The sequence below is a fragment of the Crocodylus porosus genome, unplaced genomic scaffold (genome assembly GCF_001723895.1).
Source record: "Crocodylus porosus isolate Cpor-Errol unplaced genomic scaffold, CroPor_comp1, whole genome shotgun sequence".
Classification (NCBI taxonomy): Eukaryota; Metazoa; Chordata; order Crocodylia; family Crocodylidae; genus Crocodylus; species Crocodylus porosus.
The window spans coordinates 7,640,182-7,654,759 of record NW_017728934.1 but is presented as its reverse complement, the minus strand read 5'-3'; the positions used below and the strand labels follow the sequence as shown (position 1 = coordinate 7,654,759).

Genomic DNA, 14,578 nt, shown 5'->3' with positions numbered 1-14,578 from the left:
AACTGTAAAAGACCTCACTCCTGAAGTAATTTGTTCTGGCTGTGCACAGGCAAATTTTCTGTCCGTTTAGCTCAAGGTTTTGCCTGAGTTAGGACTGAGTGAAATCCTCTGGCCACGGTTAAAGAGTACACCAGACAAGAAGGGGTGATCTCCTGGGTGAGGAATTCAGTTCTGCCCTGGTATGCTACCCCTTGCCTCTTGCTACCGTCCATCTCATGGATGTGGACATCCTGGCTGGACTGGGGCCAGGTCCATCACATGTGCACACTCTGACATGTCGCTCAGAAAACAGGCGGCAGTTTAAAATCACTTCTCCCCCCACCAGGGCAACCAGGGGGCTGGCAGAGCACTGCACCTGGAACAGCTTTGGGGAGAAGAAGACCTTGGTGTCTGGGGACACAGAACCAGAGTGCTCACGGGATCAAAGGACCAGCAGTAGGGCCAGCAGGCAGGATGGCTGGCTTAGCTGGTCAGGCATAGGTCGGGGACCTGTGTATGATCATCCCTTGCCTCGGTTTCCCTGCTCTACAGGGAGATACAACTCCTGTATGGTTACTTGGGACTGCAAACAGCTCAGGCCCAGACCCAGCCCTTATCCACAGGGCCTAATACAGAGGGCCCTCTGGACACCACAGTCACAATAATCATTTGCAACAGAGCTACACGGAAAGGACATGTTCTAGGACACAGGCTCCTGCACGGACAGAGACCATGCTCTTTTCTGAATGATAATGGCTAGTTCAGAGCCCACCACTGTGGACGTGTCATTGAGGTGACACTTTCACATAATTTTGCACTAGAAGTCATTTGCCACTTCATTGCTCACTCACTTGGGTTTGTGAGATCTTCCTCCAATTCCTCACCATTAGCTTGGTATTTGCCTACGTGGTATAATTCAGTATCATGTGAGAATATTGTGATTTCACTATATGCTCCCTTTTCCAGGCCATTGAGGGGGTCAGTTCGCCGACCGACTGTCTCACTGGGGACCCCCCCAGTAGGAGGGGAATGTGTCGTCCTCGCTGCACTCACGCCAGTCTCGCCTGCCACGACTCTGATGGTAACTTAGGGGTTCACAATATTGTGGTGCCTGCAGTTCAGAAACGGCACTCCGTCTCTGCTGGGTCCAGGGGTCCTGAGGGCTCCTCCTCCCCTACACCCTTGCCCGATCCTCTGGGAAAGTGGCCACCTCTCGGGGTGGGCCACTCGTCAGGACGCTAATCCCAAAAATGTTCGTAAAGGAAAAAAAATACAAAGTTCAACACAAAGTTCCTGGCAGGGGTTCACGGGAGCCGGGGTTTGTTTGGCCCCTCGGCTGTCCTCCCCGATATCCTCTATCAGCTGCGGGGCTGACCCCCTTCCTGGATCCGGGCTGGGATCTTCCGCCCTCTCCCAGGGGCCTCCTTCCGCCCCTTAGTCCTCCCGAGAATCACAGGCGCAGTGGTTTCCCCGCCTGTGATCGCCCCTGTATTACAGTACTTACGGTACCCGGCTCCTGCCGGGTGCCGTCGCTTCCCACGGCATTAAGCCACTCATCTCTTCGCCGCCAGTTGGCCGGGCCTCCTTGCTGCGCCGGGGCTTACCCCTGCCCCAGTAGGTCCTGCTGCGTCTCCAGGCGGCTCACACCTGCTCCAGGGTGTTTCTCCCGATGCCGACTCTTCCCCAGCTCTCCTCCGGATCTGCCGCTGTCATCTCCGGACCCGCTGCTCCTGCCTCCGAATCCGTCGGGGGCCTCTCCAGACCCACCGGGCTCCCTTTATCCATCCGGGTAGGCCTCCATCCGGGTGCTTCTGGGTTCCTGGAAGGGGGAAACTTGGGTGCTTCGCCTTCCGCTGGGACCCAGAAGTCAGGCCGGTCCCTGCCGCCACCGGCGTCGCCCTCGCCCAGCACCTTCTTCACCCCCTTACAGCCATTTATGAAAATGATGAATACAAGTGGGCCCAACGAGGTTCCTGGGGACCCTTCCTCTAGACTTTCCTCCATCTTGAAAAAATTATCATTTATCATCCTGCCCTTTGTTTCCTCTCTCTTAACTAGCCTTTGGTCCATAAAAGGACCTTCCCTTCATTCTTATGACAACTGTTTTAAGAGCCTGTGGCAAGGAACCTAATCAAAGAAAGGATGTGAAAATGCAAATATAATATAGCAACTGGATCTCCACTGTCCACATGCTTGTCAACATCCTGAAAAAGTTCAGTTGATGAGTGAGGCATGGGATTTCCTTTTACAAAAAAATCACACCGACTCTTCCGCAGCACGTTAGATTAATTCAAGTGACTGCTGATTTAATTTTTTTATTCTGGATTATATCAATTTTCCAGCTAAAGGAGCTGAGACTCACCGCTCTATACTTCCTGGAGTCACCTCTGGAGTCCTTTCTGAAGATGGACACTATGTTGGTTTAACTTTCAGCAGGTTTGTGTCCACCAGGGCACAAACACAGCACACCGATCTGAACAGGTTAGTCTAGGGTGCCATGCTGCCCTGCCTCCTATAAAACTCAGTATAACCCTATAACTACTTAATCTTTAAACCAATTGATGTTGGTGAACAGAGATGTGGAGACAAGCAGTTAAGGCCAGTTTGGACAAGGAAATGTTTATAGGGGAGGCTCCCAACTCAGATCATGAGGCTGTGCTAAAGCAGCAGGCACCCTATTTCCAGTAGCAGGCTGTACCTCTGAGCAAGGGGAGCGAAAATGCCAAGAACCCTTACCACCTCCAAGGTGCAATGACTGCAGTGTGCTCAGAACTGCCTATTTCATGCCCCTTGGTCTGGCTTAAAGAGTGAGCAAGAATATGCTATGCCAAAGGGGTAGGTACATGCTGCAGGGAGAGGGGGCCCTGCACTGCACAGGCTTGGGGAGGGGTGTCGTCACCTGAAGCAGATGTCTGAACGCACAGGAGGAGGCAGATGGTGATGGCAACAGCATCCCGGAGAAGGCAACAGCTCCCCGTCCAGTCGGGCCCCAAGGCAGCGCTGCTTGCCCACATGGCCGGGGGGGGCAAGCATCCAGCAGGCTTTGCTCCGGCTCTGGGAAGGGGCAGCTCAGCAGATCCTCTTCTGCACCAAGCTTTGCCACTGCTGGAGGGGAGGGAGAGAAATAAAGGAAGTGAAAGTAAAACTTCCACTGTGTGTTTACATTGAAAGTACCACCCACATTTTTCGCCAGGGGGAACCAGGGCACAAAGCTTTCCTTTCTCCTCTGGGAGTGGGTACAGAACTGGGTCCCTGCCCTGTCATGCAAAAGCCTCCCCTGCCAAGCCCACGAGCAATGTGTTTTAACTAATCTGCCTGGCCACCAGCCCAAGTAACCCTCCTGCCTCTCGGAGAGCCCCACCTACTTTCTGGGCGTGGGTGGCAGCTACTGCTGACGGGGCACCACAAGGACATTGGCAAGTCACCAGCTGCGTGAGCCCTCGCCCGGCCTCACCAAACCTACCTAGCAGCTCAGGTCTCCAGAAGCAGAGGCCCTGGCCCACCGGCAGCTGGTGCAGCCCCTGGCCTGGCCTGGAAGGGAGCTTTCCATTTTACAGCCAAATGCACTTGTGAGAGAAGAAATGAGGCTGAAGTTGGTACCTTATTCCCAGTTCCTTAGTCCCAGTTCCTTATCCCTCATTCCCAGTTCCTTATCCCTCGTTCCCAGTTCCTTATTCCTGGTTCCTTTTTCAAAGCCAATCTAGACCCGATAAAAACTTGTCATTAATGAATTCTAAAGAGAATGTCATTGTCTATGCATATGTACTAATTAATATGTAAAATAATATCCCACATCAAGTAAAGAGCCTACATGTATAGTCATGCAGGTATGTGGTGTATGCAAGAGATGATGCAGAGACACTACAGTCTAGGGTTGTATTGGGAGTGGGAAATGAAGCAGGTATTTGGTGCAATAAATTATTATGACAACACAAAGCAGCTGTGTTAGGTAAGCTGGAGCTTACCCTGAGCTGGGGGCCTTGCTGCGCTCCAACAGGGCTAATCAGTTCTGTTTCTGTTTGAGTCACTTGGAACAGGGCGGTACAGGGGAGGTGACATGGAGGTTGTCCCTTGGTGTTTTAGTTTGCCAGGCTCTATGCCATGGTCCAAGCAATGCAGTCATTTCAGAGAGCTTGTGCTTCTCGAATGCCAGTGCTTTGGGGGCGGTAATGAGGTTGGGTCTTAGTGCTACGCTTAGGAAATGTTTGCAACGCTGAAAATGAAGCGCTGCTGGTGGAGCACTGCAGACTGCTGAAGAGCTTACGTTCAGAAACGTGGGTATGCCGTTTCACGGGAAGCAGGCTTCAGGGATCTTCTGCCCTCCAGTTTTGTTCTGAGCTCGGCTTTCTGAGTGCACTACGTCTGCCGCAAGCCACGTGGCATCTTGCTGAGCTGCTGCAGTGCTTCATGGAGGATGTCGTTCAGCTGGGGAGCCAGCTCCTAGAGCAGTGGTTCTCAGCCTCAGTAGACTCAAGGTCCCCCTTGGAAAATGCCAGCTCTTGTTTTTTGACTGAGACAAAGAGCAATTTTTTTTATTGCAAAGAGCTCAAATCCCAGCAGGTGAGAATGCTTTTAACACTCTAGATTCCTATTTGAAATCTCTGGGTTTCTCTTATGCATTGTATTTGCACCGTTATCTATGCTAACGCTGTACAGTACCCCATGGCACTCTTGAAAGGATCTCAAGGCACCCTAGGGTGCTGTAGCACTCTGGTTGAGAGTGGCTATCCTAGAGGAGAATGGCAGCACGAGGCACTGGGCCTTCTATCCCTGTGATGCTCCTTGGTGACATTTTCAGATTAAATTTTCTTCAGATTTTGGATCTTAGATATTCAGTGTTCCAATGGAAAGTTATTATTTTACATGGAAAACAGACCTGTCTTGTGAAGGAGAATATGAAGCAGAAACCCCAGATTTTCCCCACTGATCAGCCGTTTCAACTGAAACTAATAAGAGACAAAGCTGATCTGACACCCAACGTGCCACAAACCTCAGAGGGGGCAGGATGAAGCAGAGGAAATGCAGCCACAGCTCAGTACCCGAGTCACTGCATGATCAAACTATCCCAAAGGGGACACAGTGCAACTTGGCTATGTCACAGTTCGCTGGCTGGGGAATTGGTTCCGAGGTCGGACCCAGAGAGTGGTAGTTAATGGGAAATCAATCACTGTGGTGTGCTGCAACCAGTGGGGTCCCCCAAGGCTCTGTCTTTGGGCCTGTACTCTTTAACATCTTCATTAATGATGTGGACATTGGGATCAGAAGCGGACTGGCCAAGTTCACCGATGACACCAAACATTGGGGTAAAGTGTCCGCACCTGAGGACAGGTCGGTGATCCAGGCTGACTTTGACAGGCTCAGAACATACGCAGATGAAAACCTGATGGTGTTCAACACTGAAAAATGCAAGGTACTCCACCGTGGGAAGAAAAATCCACAGCATATTTATAGGCTTGGCAGTGCTACACTTGCTAGCACCATGGCTGAAAGGGACTAGGGGGTCATGATTGATCACAAGATGAATATGAGCCACCAATGCGATGTCGCAACAGGTAAAGCTAGCAAAGCTTTGGCTTGCATCCATAGATGCTTCCCAAACAAATCACAGGATGTCATCCTCCCCCTGTACTCGGCTTTGGTGAGGCCACAGCTGGAGTACTGCATCCAAGTCTGGGCTCCGCACTTCAAAAAGGATGTGGAGAAGCTTGAGAGAGTCCAGAGAAGAGCCACACACATGATCAGAAGGCAGGAAAACAGACCTTATGATGAGAGGCTGAGAGCCATGGGACTCTTCAGCCTGGAAAAGCGCAGGCTCAGGGGGGGACCCAGTGGCTGCTTATAAGTATATGAGGGGTGAACATCAGGATCTGGGGGAACACCTGTTCACCAGAGTGCCCCAAGGGACGACAAGGTCAAACAGTCACAAACTCCTCCAAGACCGTTTCAGGCTGGACATAAGGAAGAACTTCTTTACTGTCCGAGCCCCCAAGGTCTGGAATAGACTGGTGCCGGAGGTGGTTCAAGCACCTACTCTGGACTCCTTTAAGAAATGTTTGGATGCTTATCTTGCTGGGATCCTGTGACCTGACTTCCTGCCTTTGGGCGGGGGGGCTGGACTCGATGATCCTCCAGGGTCCCTTCCAGCCCTAATGTCTATGAAATAAAGGTTAGATTAGGATGGGATTATGGGGCAAAATACTTCATGGGCCACCCCAAATTTCATGGCGATGCCACTAGCAGACTGTCCCAAAGAACCCTGACCACAGTCATGCCCAGCCCAGAGCACGGTTTCACCATGCCAGGCTGCCAACTAACAGCCCCCATGCCCACTATACTAAGTATAATGGCTTTAATACGGAACTGGCTTTCAGGCTGGGATTATACCCAGAAATCCTTCTTGGGCCACCCCAGACCACACCTCCGTGGCACTGGGAGACTTTCCTGGACATCTGTGACCAGAGAATTGCCTGGCCCAAAACTCATTTCTGAAAAGTCTTTGCACCCCAAAATCCAGTTCCTTATTTGGGTCCAGATACTTAGCACAGTGTCCGGAGGGTGGCGACAGTTGGCAACCTGGCACAGCTAAACCGCATTTTGGACTGGGTAAGTCTCTGGTCAGAGATGTCCAGGAGAGTCCTCCGGTGCCACAGAAGCATGGCATGGGGTGGCCCAAGAAGAATTTCTAGCTATTATCCCATCCCAAATTCCAGTTCCTTATTCAGGTCAACGTACTTAGCACAGTGGCTGGGGTGCTGTCTTTTGGCAGCCTAGCACAGCCAAATCGTGCTTTGGGCTGGGCAAATCTCTAGAGATATCCAGAAGCATCCCCCAGTGGCACAGAGGTGTGGTCTGGGGTGGTCTAAGAAAGATTTCTGGGTATAATCCCAGCCCAAAATCCAGTTCCTTATTCAGGCCCATACATTTAGCACAGTGGCTGGGGTGCTGTCTGTTGGCAGCCTGGCACAGCCAAACTGCACTTTCGGCCAGGCTAGACTCTGGTTACCGAAGTCCAGGACAGTCCCCCAGTGGCACAGAGGTATTCTGATGGGTGGCCCAAGCAGAATTTCTAGCCATTTCACCCACAATCAGGATCAGCAAAGCAAGCACCAGTCCACCCTTTCCCAGACACCCTAAAGTGCAGGATGGACACAGCACCGTCTGCTCCTGCCTCACCACTGCTGGATCCCGGTGCAGGGGTGAGGGAGCCAGTTTCTGCAGTTCCTTTTGATGCCCTAAAGGGTGAGATTTCTGCTCTCCAGCTATGGTCCCCACTGGATGTGGACCTGGATTCACGTGTGCCTGTGGGCAAGGTGGAGGGGCAGCAGGTGCTGCTTGCAGGGAAACAGCAGCCCCTTACAAAGTGATCCTGCACAGGTGAGAGGCACCAACTCCCAGGCTCCCCAGTTTGCACTACAACAGATGTGACCCACCATTTCCAATTTTGTGATGGCCAATTGATACCAGCCAGGACCCAGCGTCACTGGAGCTGCAGGCAATGTACAGGAACCACTCAGGATTTTCCTCTCACCCTCCTCCTTCCTCTCACCTCCTCTGAAGCTACAGACAATTCACACCACCTGGGTGCATGCCCCTATGTCTGTAGCAGGTTGTAGGTCCTTCCTGGTAAGGCAGGTAAGACAGTGACCACCTGGACCACTCCAAGCACATGGAGGAGCAAATGGGATGCAGCTCCATCTCAGGGGAGGGAGGGTAATGAACAGGAACTCAGAAGTGATCAGGCATTATACTGAAGAGGAGGAGGGGAAAGGAGGAGGCCAAAAGCAGTCAACGATGTTATGGCACAGGAACCAGTGATGAGATAGAAGGCCGGAGAAACCGGATGGTTGCAGGCCCAGAACTGAACAAAGACCACAGTCCTACTGCCAGCCCATTATGAGGCTGGCAGCAATTACATGGGTGGGAACAGGACGGACTGGAATGGCCTTTCTATTGGACAAGAGAGTGGATAAATGTAGGTGGCTTGTCACAGAGAAACCCAGAGCCAAGCCCCACTCCACCTAAGCACACTAAGGAACCTAAATGCAGCCCAATTCTGCCCTGAAACGCAACTTCCTGAAACTCCATGAACTTGGTACTTTTGTGCCAAGCCATCATCCTAGCCTAAGGACTGAGTCACAGACAGCAGGGAGCAGGAAGAGGGCACATCTGCCTTTGGCAGTAGCTGTCTATAGAGAAACCAAACCAAGACACTGTGAAGAAAAAACAGTCCAAGCCATGAATCAGACTCTATAGTGTTTAATACACCATGCACACAGGTAAGACAGTGACCACCTGGACCACTCCAAGCCCATGGAGGAGGAGCAAATGGGATGCAGCTCGATCTCACGGAAGGAAGGGTAATGAGCAGGACCTCAGAAGCAATCAGGCATTATGCTGAGGGGAAGAAGGGGAGGAGGAGGCCGAGAGCAGTCAAGGATGTTATGGCACAGGAACCAGTGGTGAGAGAGGGAGGGACAGAGAAACACGATTGCTGAAGTCCCAGAACTGAATAAGGAATATGGTCCTACTGCCAGCCCATCATTGGGCTGGCAGCCACAACATGGGTGGGAAAAGGACTGACTAAAGTGGCCCCTTTTGGAGGAACTCACAAATGCAGGTGGCTTGTCACAGAGAAAAACCAGCCCCAAGTCCCACTCTATCTAATAGGCACCTAAGTGGACTAAGGAGGCTAAATGCAGCCTGACTGGGCCCTGAAACGTGACTTCCTGAAACTCCATGAACTTGCTACTTTTTGTACCAAGCAATCATCTTAACATAAGGACTGAGTTCAAACAGCAGGGAGCTAGATGAGGGCACTTCTGCCTTTGGCAGTAGCTGGTTATACAGAAACTGGGACCTAAACCCCTGGTAACTGAGGACCTAAACCCCTGGCACCAGTAAAGGAACACCCTTTACTGATTGCTCTGGTTGGGATTGCCACAGACCTCATCTCCTCAGGGACATTTCATTTGGTTTCTTTCCATTCAGAACCTACTGAGGAGGTTGTGTAACTAAGAAAATACAACCCTCTGACCACTATGGCATGTGTGTAAAGCCCAGATGGCTTACAGTCCGGTTATTGTTCCTACATGTCTCCCATCACCAGGTGAAGAGGTCTGGCCAGGAGAGGGGCATGGGGACATTTCTCAGCATCCCTTGCACACGCACACCCAACACAGGAAGCAGCACAGATGCCTGAATACAGCATGACACATTGCTCAGCATCTCAGCAAGGAAGCAGCCAAGCTAGTCAGCAATGTCCAGTGAGACCATGGTTCATTTCACAGGTAACATCCTAGTGACACTGAAACTCAACTGCAGGAAAGGCACAAACAAGTGAAGTGGGGTTCCAGTACCACTAGACTCATAGACCCTGTCAGCACAGCCATTTAGACTGTCTTTGTGCGTTAAGTGTTTAGAACTGAAGTGCACAAAGGGTGGTGGCAGCGGCAATCCCTTATGGTCAAGGATGATCACTCCCACATGTCAAATAAAGGGCTGTAGAACAGCCCATCAACAGCTAAGGCGGCTGACCCTAGAGCCATAGACTCTATGGCAAACACCACAGGCAGAGCTACAGGGAGGATCAGGCCACAGGTTTCTTGGTCTTGCATGTCATGGTTTCCGGTGCATTGACTGAAACAACCTACACACAGCCGTGTGTCTATTCAGTGCTTATGGGAAAGGATCGTCTCCATGAACTCCCCAGTCATTCAGCTCAGAACAGTAAACATCCAAAGACCCCACTCTAGCCGATAATGTATAAAGACCACCCAGCACTGAGCCAGAAATGATTCCTGCAGTGATGGCTCTTCTCAGTGTACTTCTGTGAAGCCACCTTTTCCAGCATACCAAATATAAGGGCCAGGAACTAACTTGACATTACTTTGAGTATACTCACATGGCCGCAAGGAAACTTCAGGCAAGATTCAACAAGTTAGTGGGTGACTTCTGAACCCAGCACTCATGCCAAAAGAAGTTTAATAAATATTATGTGACTGGAGCAGGCCTCAAACCACTCCGACGTTTTTGGTGTAGGCTGTGGAATGAAAGTCTGCCAGTCTAAGAGATGTTCCCACAGACCAGACCCAGAAGAAAGGGTAGATCTTCCCAGAGAAAAAGGAAGTGAAGGCATGGATGGGGACCATGGTGTCAATGTCATAGAAGCACACTACCCCACTGTCATAGTCCAAGTACACTCGGATCTTCCTGGGTTTCTGCGGCACGTCCAGCAGGCTCCATTCTGCATTGACTGCCCGGTACTGGCCCATTGAGAGCTGGATGGCCCAGGTGCCCTGCTCAGGGCTGAAACTGAACCTTCCCCTCCTGTTGGCAGACTCCCTGGTGACACCCAGGGCCCAGCCCTGCTTGTCTCCCACCTCCACATCCCAGTAGTGCACCCCCGATGTGTAGCAATCTGTGCCCAGCACGCAGGAATACTGGTCAAACCTCTCAGAGTTGTTGGGCACGGGCTGGAGCATGTCTCTAGCTGTCACACTTCTCTGGTCCGTGGACACGACCAGGCTGGGGTGAGCCGTGTTAGGATCCAGAGTCACAGCCTCAAGTGCTACACAGACAGACACACAGGGAGACAGACACACAGAGAGCTCAAGCCCAGGAAAGACAGCTTGCTGGTTTAATTAAAAGGTCTTGCTCCAACTGGTGTATTAAGTGATTTCAAGAAAACAGCACTGATAAACGAAGAGTTGGGAAGAAGTGCTTCACAACAGAGAACAGCTTGGTTTTATGGATAAGGCACTGGATCCCAGCATTAACCTACTGCTTTAATCATTACCTCTCACTTCTTTCCCAGACCAGGGGCTAGAAAACCAGGAGTTTGGCTTGTAAGTGCTCTAACTTCTAGACGCCCCTCTCCCAGTTGGGGACAGAACCCAGGGCTCATGACTGCTGGCTTCTAGCACCCATCACCTACCAGACCCCATTCTCCATTTGTATTTACCTGCTTTGTCAAATACTGGTTTTGAGTCTGAAATGAGAAGAAAACACTGGTCAGAGGTCAGCCTCTGGATGAAGTCTGGCTACCTAGCAAATGTTCCCAAACAGAATTCAAACATGCACTTACCCAGTTTCTTCTTGATTTTCCCTTTGGAAATAAGAAGACAAAGTTAGCTGGGATGTAGGCTCCAAAGATATCATCTAGTCATCTTAGTCCAACCCCTGTCCTTGCACCTATCTAGTCATCTTAGTCAAGTCACTTCATCTCCCTGGCCCTCAGTTTCCCCATCTGAAACATGGGGATAATAAACCATTCTCTGTCTATTTATGCTGGAAGCTGTTTTGGCAGATGCTCTCTATCACTGTGTGTGCATCTTCACTCTAGATGATACTGTAAGGCAGTGAGAGACAACCTTTTTTGGCAGGCATGCCATAAATCCCACACCCTTTCCAAGTACCACTCTGATCCCTGTCCCCTGTCTGATCTGCTACTCTGCTTTCTGGTTCCTACGCTACCTGCTGCTGTGCTGCCTCTCCCCTTCCCAGTCTGCAACACACCATGCACAGAGCCTGCCTGTTTCACTTGCAGCACTTGTGTCACTGCTATAATATATGTCTAACAAAACTAAAGACAGTTATTAGAGACACTCTTTTGCTTTTTAGTGACAATCTGAAGAGAGCTCCAGTTATTTTTCCTGTTATGGTTTTTTCTTTCTTTTCTCTTTTGGTTAAATAGAATTTACCTTTTGCTCTGTGAATCCTTAAGCAAACAACAAACACAATGACAGAGCAACATAACATCACCAGGAACACAATGAGGCCAGTCCGCTGACGGCTGGGTCTTGGGAACAGCGTGTCTGCACAGGGAAAAAAGAAGAGCACGGGTGAACTCAGGTTATCTTTTCATACCATGCAATAGGGATCTCAGAGCAAAAGTACTGAGTTCTAGCCCTTTTTTGCCTCCTTCTGGATACGATGTTAACGTTACTGTTGTTAATGCTTTCCCCCTGCCTATGTTTTTACTTTGGAACTGTCACATCCATTTAGTCTGACAGCTTCTGCATTCTTCCAGGAGGTCTTTATGGAGAGCCCATGCCTGCTGACCAGCAAACCTTAACCAAGAGAACTCTTCTCCCACCTGTTCTTTAGACACTTGTGTCAAATGCAAGTTAACCAAAACAGACCAAAAATTCACTGTCCAGAACACTGCAGCAGTTCTTTTTTAATTCAGGTGGTATTTGGAGGCCCCTTTGCACTTCTGCATTTGTAGCTCACCAGCGATGAGAAGGGACGACATTCTGCCTAGGCTGAGGGAGCTAGGTCTGACTGTGCAGCTCAGCGCTGGGTCAGAGCTTTCCATCACCACCAGGGAGCTGGAGAGGTTGAAGAGGCCACCATCATGGTCATCTTCTCCTTCAAAGTCAGGGCGCAGGGTCTCCCCTCTGCTGTTTGTCCAGAACAGTCGGGGCTTTGGGTACCACCCAGCAGACAGACATGTGACCCGGATGCCCCCATTCTCATCCCTAGTGAGGTGTAGGTGGGGATCTGAGCCAGAGCCTGAGGAAGGAACAAGAACAGTGATTCCCTGGGCAGTCAAGGCCATGATCAAAACCACTGCCCTGCCTGCCTTTTCCATGCTCCCTGCCACTCTCTCTCACACTGGTGAAGTTTACCTTTTCCACAGACAAGTTATGAACTGGCCTGATCTCAGCAGGACCCAAGGGCAGGAAGCTGGAGCCCCTTTTGTCAGGTTAGCCTGAAGGCCCAGTGTGATCACGGAGAGGGATGTGCCCTTGGAACAGTCACTGAAGCCTACAGGAAGGGGACACCCTGGCATCTACCCACCCACAGCCCCCTGCTCTAGACACAGGAGTGTCTGGGTGGGCTTCTCCAGTTTGTGGACTGCAGGAACACAGGGACAACAATATGACAGCCCCTCCTAGCCTTGCCTTGCCCAGTTCTGGGCAGCACCCTGCCCCACGGACACTCACTGGTCACTTGGAGCTCCTGCTCAGCACTGTTGAAGAAGTCGGGAGACTGGAAGTCACAGCCGTATTTCCCTTGGTCAGCCAGGGTTACATTCCTGATCAGCAGGCTCACGATCCCACCCTGCATGGCACTGGTGAGGAGGTCCGTTTGGTCCCGATATGCCTCACCCTGAATCTCGTTCCTGCCCTTCTGGTAAATGAGTTTCTCCTTGTCATCCCGAATCTGGGTCCATCGTATCTCCATGGCCTCAGCGTTGTGTGCAGGTAAGAGCTGACACACTAGCAAGGCCTCCTTCCCCAGCAGGACAGAGACAACGGGATTGGGAGTTATCACCTCAAAATGCCCTGTAGAAGAGGCTGGGGAGAACACCTGCATGTCAGGGGGAAGCAGGGGAAAGTGGATGGCCTGTCACAGGAAGCCAAGCCCTGCTCTACATCCTGGGGCTCACAAAGGAGCTGCAAGCAACAGAAGACTACAGCAATGGGGAGCAGGTGAAGGGGTGAGTGCAGGGAGTGCTGCGTGCTGCGGAGAGAGAAGGATGGGTATCAGTGGAGTTGGGTAGATGGAGGAGTGCACATACAGCGGTAGGAGGGTAAATGGACAGAAGTGTTTGTGAGGATTGAAGAAGCTAGGTGGTGAGGTAAGATGTGGCTGGGGCGTGGAAGCAAAGGTTTGAGGGCACGCAGATGAAACTAGATACACGGGATGAAGATGGATGGGGGCATGTGTAAGGGGTTGGGTGGGTTGAAGGGGGGAGGTTGCACAGAAGTGGTCCCTGCTGGCCCAGCACGGAGGCAGTCACCACCCTCTTGCTAGCCCAGGCTTCCTCCCTACAGTCAACCAACAGACAGAGCCATCCTTACCAACAGATGCAGCCTGGTGGCACAGGATGAGGAAGGCAGAGGCCAGGGCTGTGTCAAAGCTGGGATGCTGGGCTCCCATCTTCCTGTGGGGTTATTATTCCCTAGGTAGAGGGTGCAGGAGCAGAACAGGCTGTGGGGGAAGCCCAAAGAGAAGGGGTGAGAAGGGAAGTACCAAACAGCTTCCTGGAGCTCCCTCCCCCAGCCCCTGGGACCACATCCCTGTGGGGAAAAGGACTGGGAGGGCTGATGCATCCCGGGGTGAAAAAGCGGCAGTGCTGGGATCCCACATGTGAACAAGGGGCATGTCCCCCTCTGGGGGCTGTGTGGCAGAAGGAGAGAACATCCTGCTACCGCTGCCACCAGGACTGCCCTCTTCGGAGCAAACCAGGCAGGCTCCGCCATCCCAAGTGCAGGGCTGAAACCTGACGCTGACTTGGGGGGGGGGGGAGCAGTTATAGGGCTCCGCTGTCCAGGCCAGAAAGGATTCAGGGGCAGGACAATGCAAGCAACTGACGGGCCCCTTCGGGCACCGGTCTGCAAAAGGGAGGGAAGACCTTCGCAGAGCGCTGCCAGGCAAGACCAGGCCCGCAGCACGTACCAGCGCCCGCGAAACACCGCTGGGAGGTGCCGCCGCCAAGGAAAGCAGGAGAGCAGCGGCCCGGCACAGCCCAGGCGGGCGGTGCTGGACACTCCCCAGGCCCAGGCCCCCAGGGTCTGCCCCTCTCTCCCTGCCTCCCGCCCGGGCCGAGGGGTGCGAGTGCGGCCCGGCCCGGCCCCGCGCGGGTCGCGGC

General features: G+C 52.0%; 2 protein-coding genes across 2 annotated transcripts in view; both read right to left on the bottom strand.

Annotated features, from left to right (window-relative positions):
- LOC109317645 (butyrophilin subfamily 1 member A1-like) overlaps positions 1–3,199 on the bottom strand; it is a 12,192-nt gene extending 8,993 nt beyond the window's left edge. Inside the window, exon 1 of the mRNA XM_019546453.1 lies at positions 2,879–3,199. Within this exon, the coding sequence (XP_019401998.1) occupies positions 2,879–2,993 (115 nt within the window). The 5' untranslated portion in view covers positions 2,994–3,199. The remainder of the gene's footprint in view (positions 1–2,878) is intronic.
- Positions 3,200–8,219: 5,020 nt separating this feature from the next.
- Positions 8,220–14,477, bottom strand: LOC109317635 (butyrophilin subfamily 1 member A1-like). Its single transcript, XM_019546436.1, has 8 exons — positions 14,386–14,477; positions 13,788–13,917; positions 12,927–13,280; positions 12,211–12,492; positions 11,679–11,792; positions 11,063–11,083; positions 10,940–10,966; positions 8,220–10,546 (listed from the first exon to the last, which is right to left on the bottom strand). The coding sequence occupies exons 2-8, from the start codon at positions 13,864–13,866 to the stop codon at positions 9,990–9,992; spliced, it is 1,434 nt and encodes a 477-aa protein (XP_019401981.1). The 5' UTR covers positions 13,867–13,917; positions 14,386–14,477; the 3' UTR covers positions 8,220–9,989.
- Between the last annotated feature and the right edge of the window lie 101 nt (positions 14,478–14,578).

Excerpts from the sequence above, each read along its gene's own strand:
- LOC109317635 (XM_019546436.1), bottom strand. The coding sequence starts at position 13,866 with ATGGGAGCCCAGCATCCCAGCTTTGACACAGCCCTGGCCTCTGCCTTC. Across the intron at positions 13,281-13,787 it reads CCACCAGGCTGCATCTGTTG|CCTCTTCTACAGGGCATTTT; the intron begins GTAAGGATGGCT and ends TGTTCTCCCCAG. Across the intron at positions 11,793-12,210 it reads GTCGTCCCTTCTCATCGCTG|ACACGCTGTTCCCAAGACCC; the intron begins GTGAGCTACAAA and ends TTCCCTGTGCAG.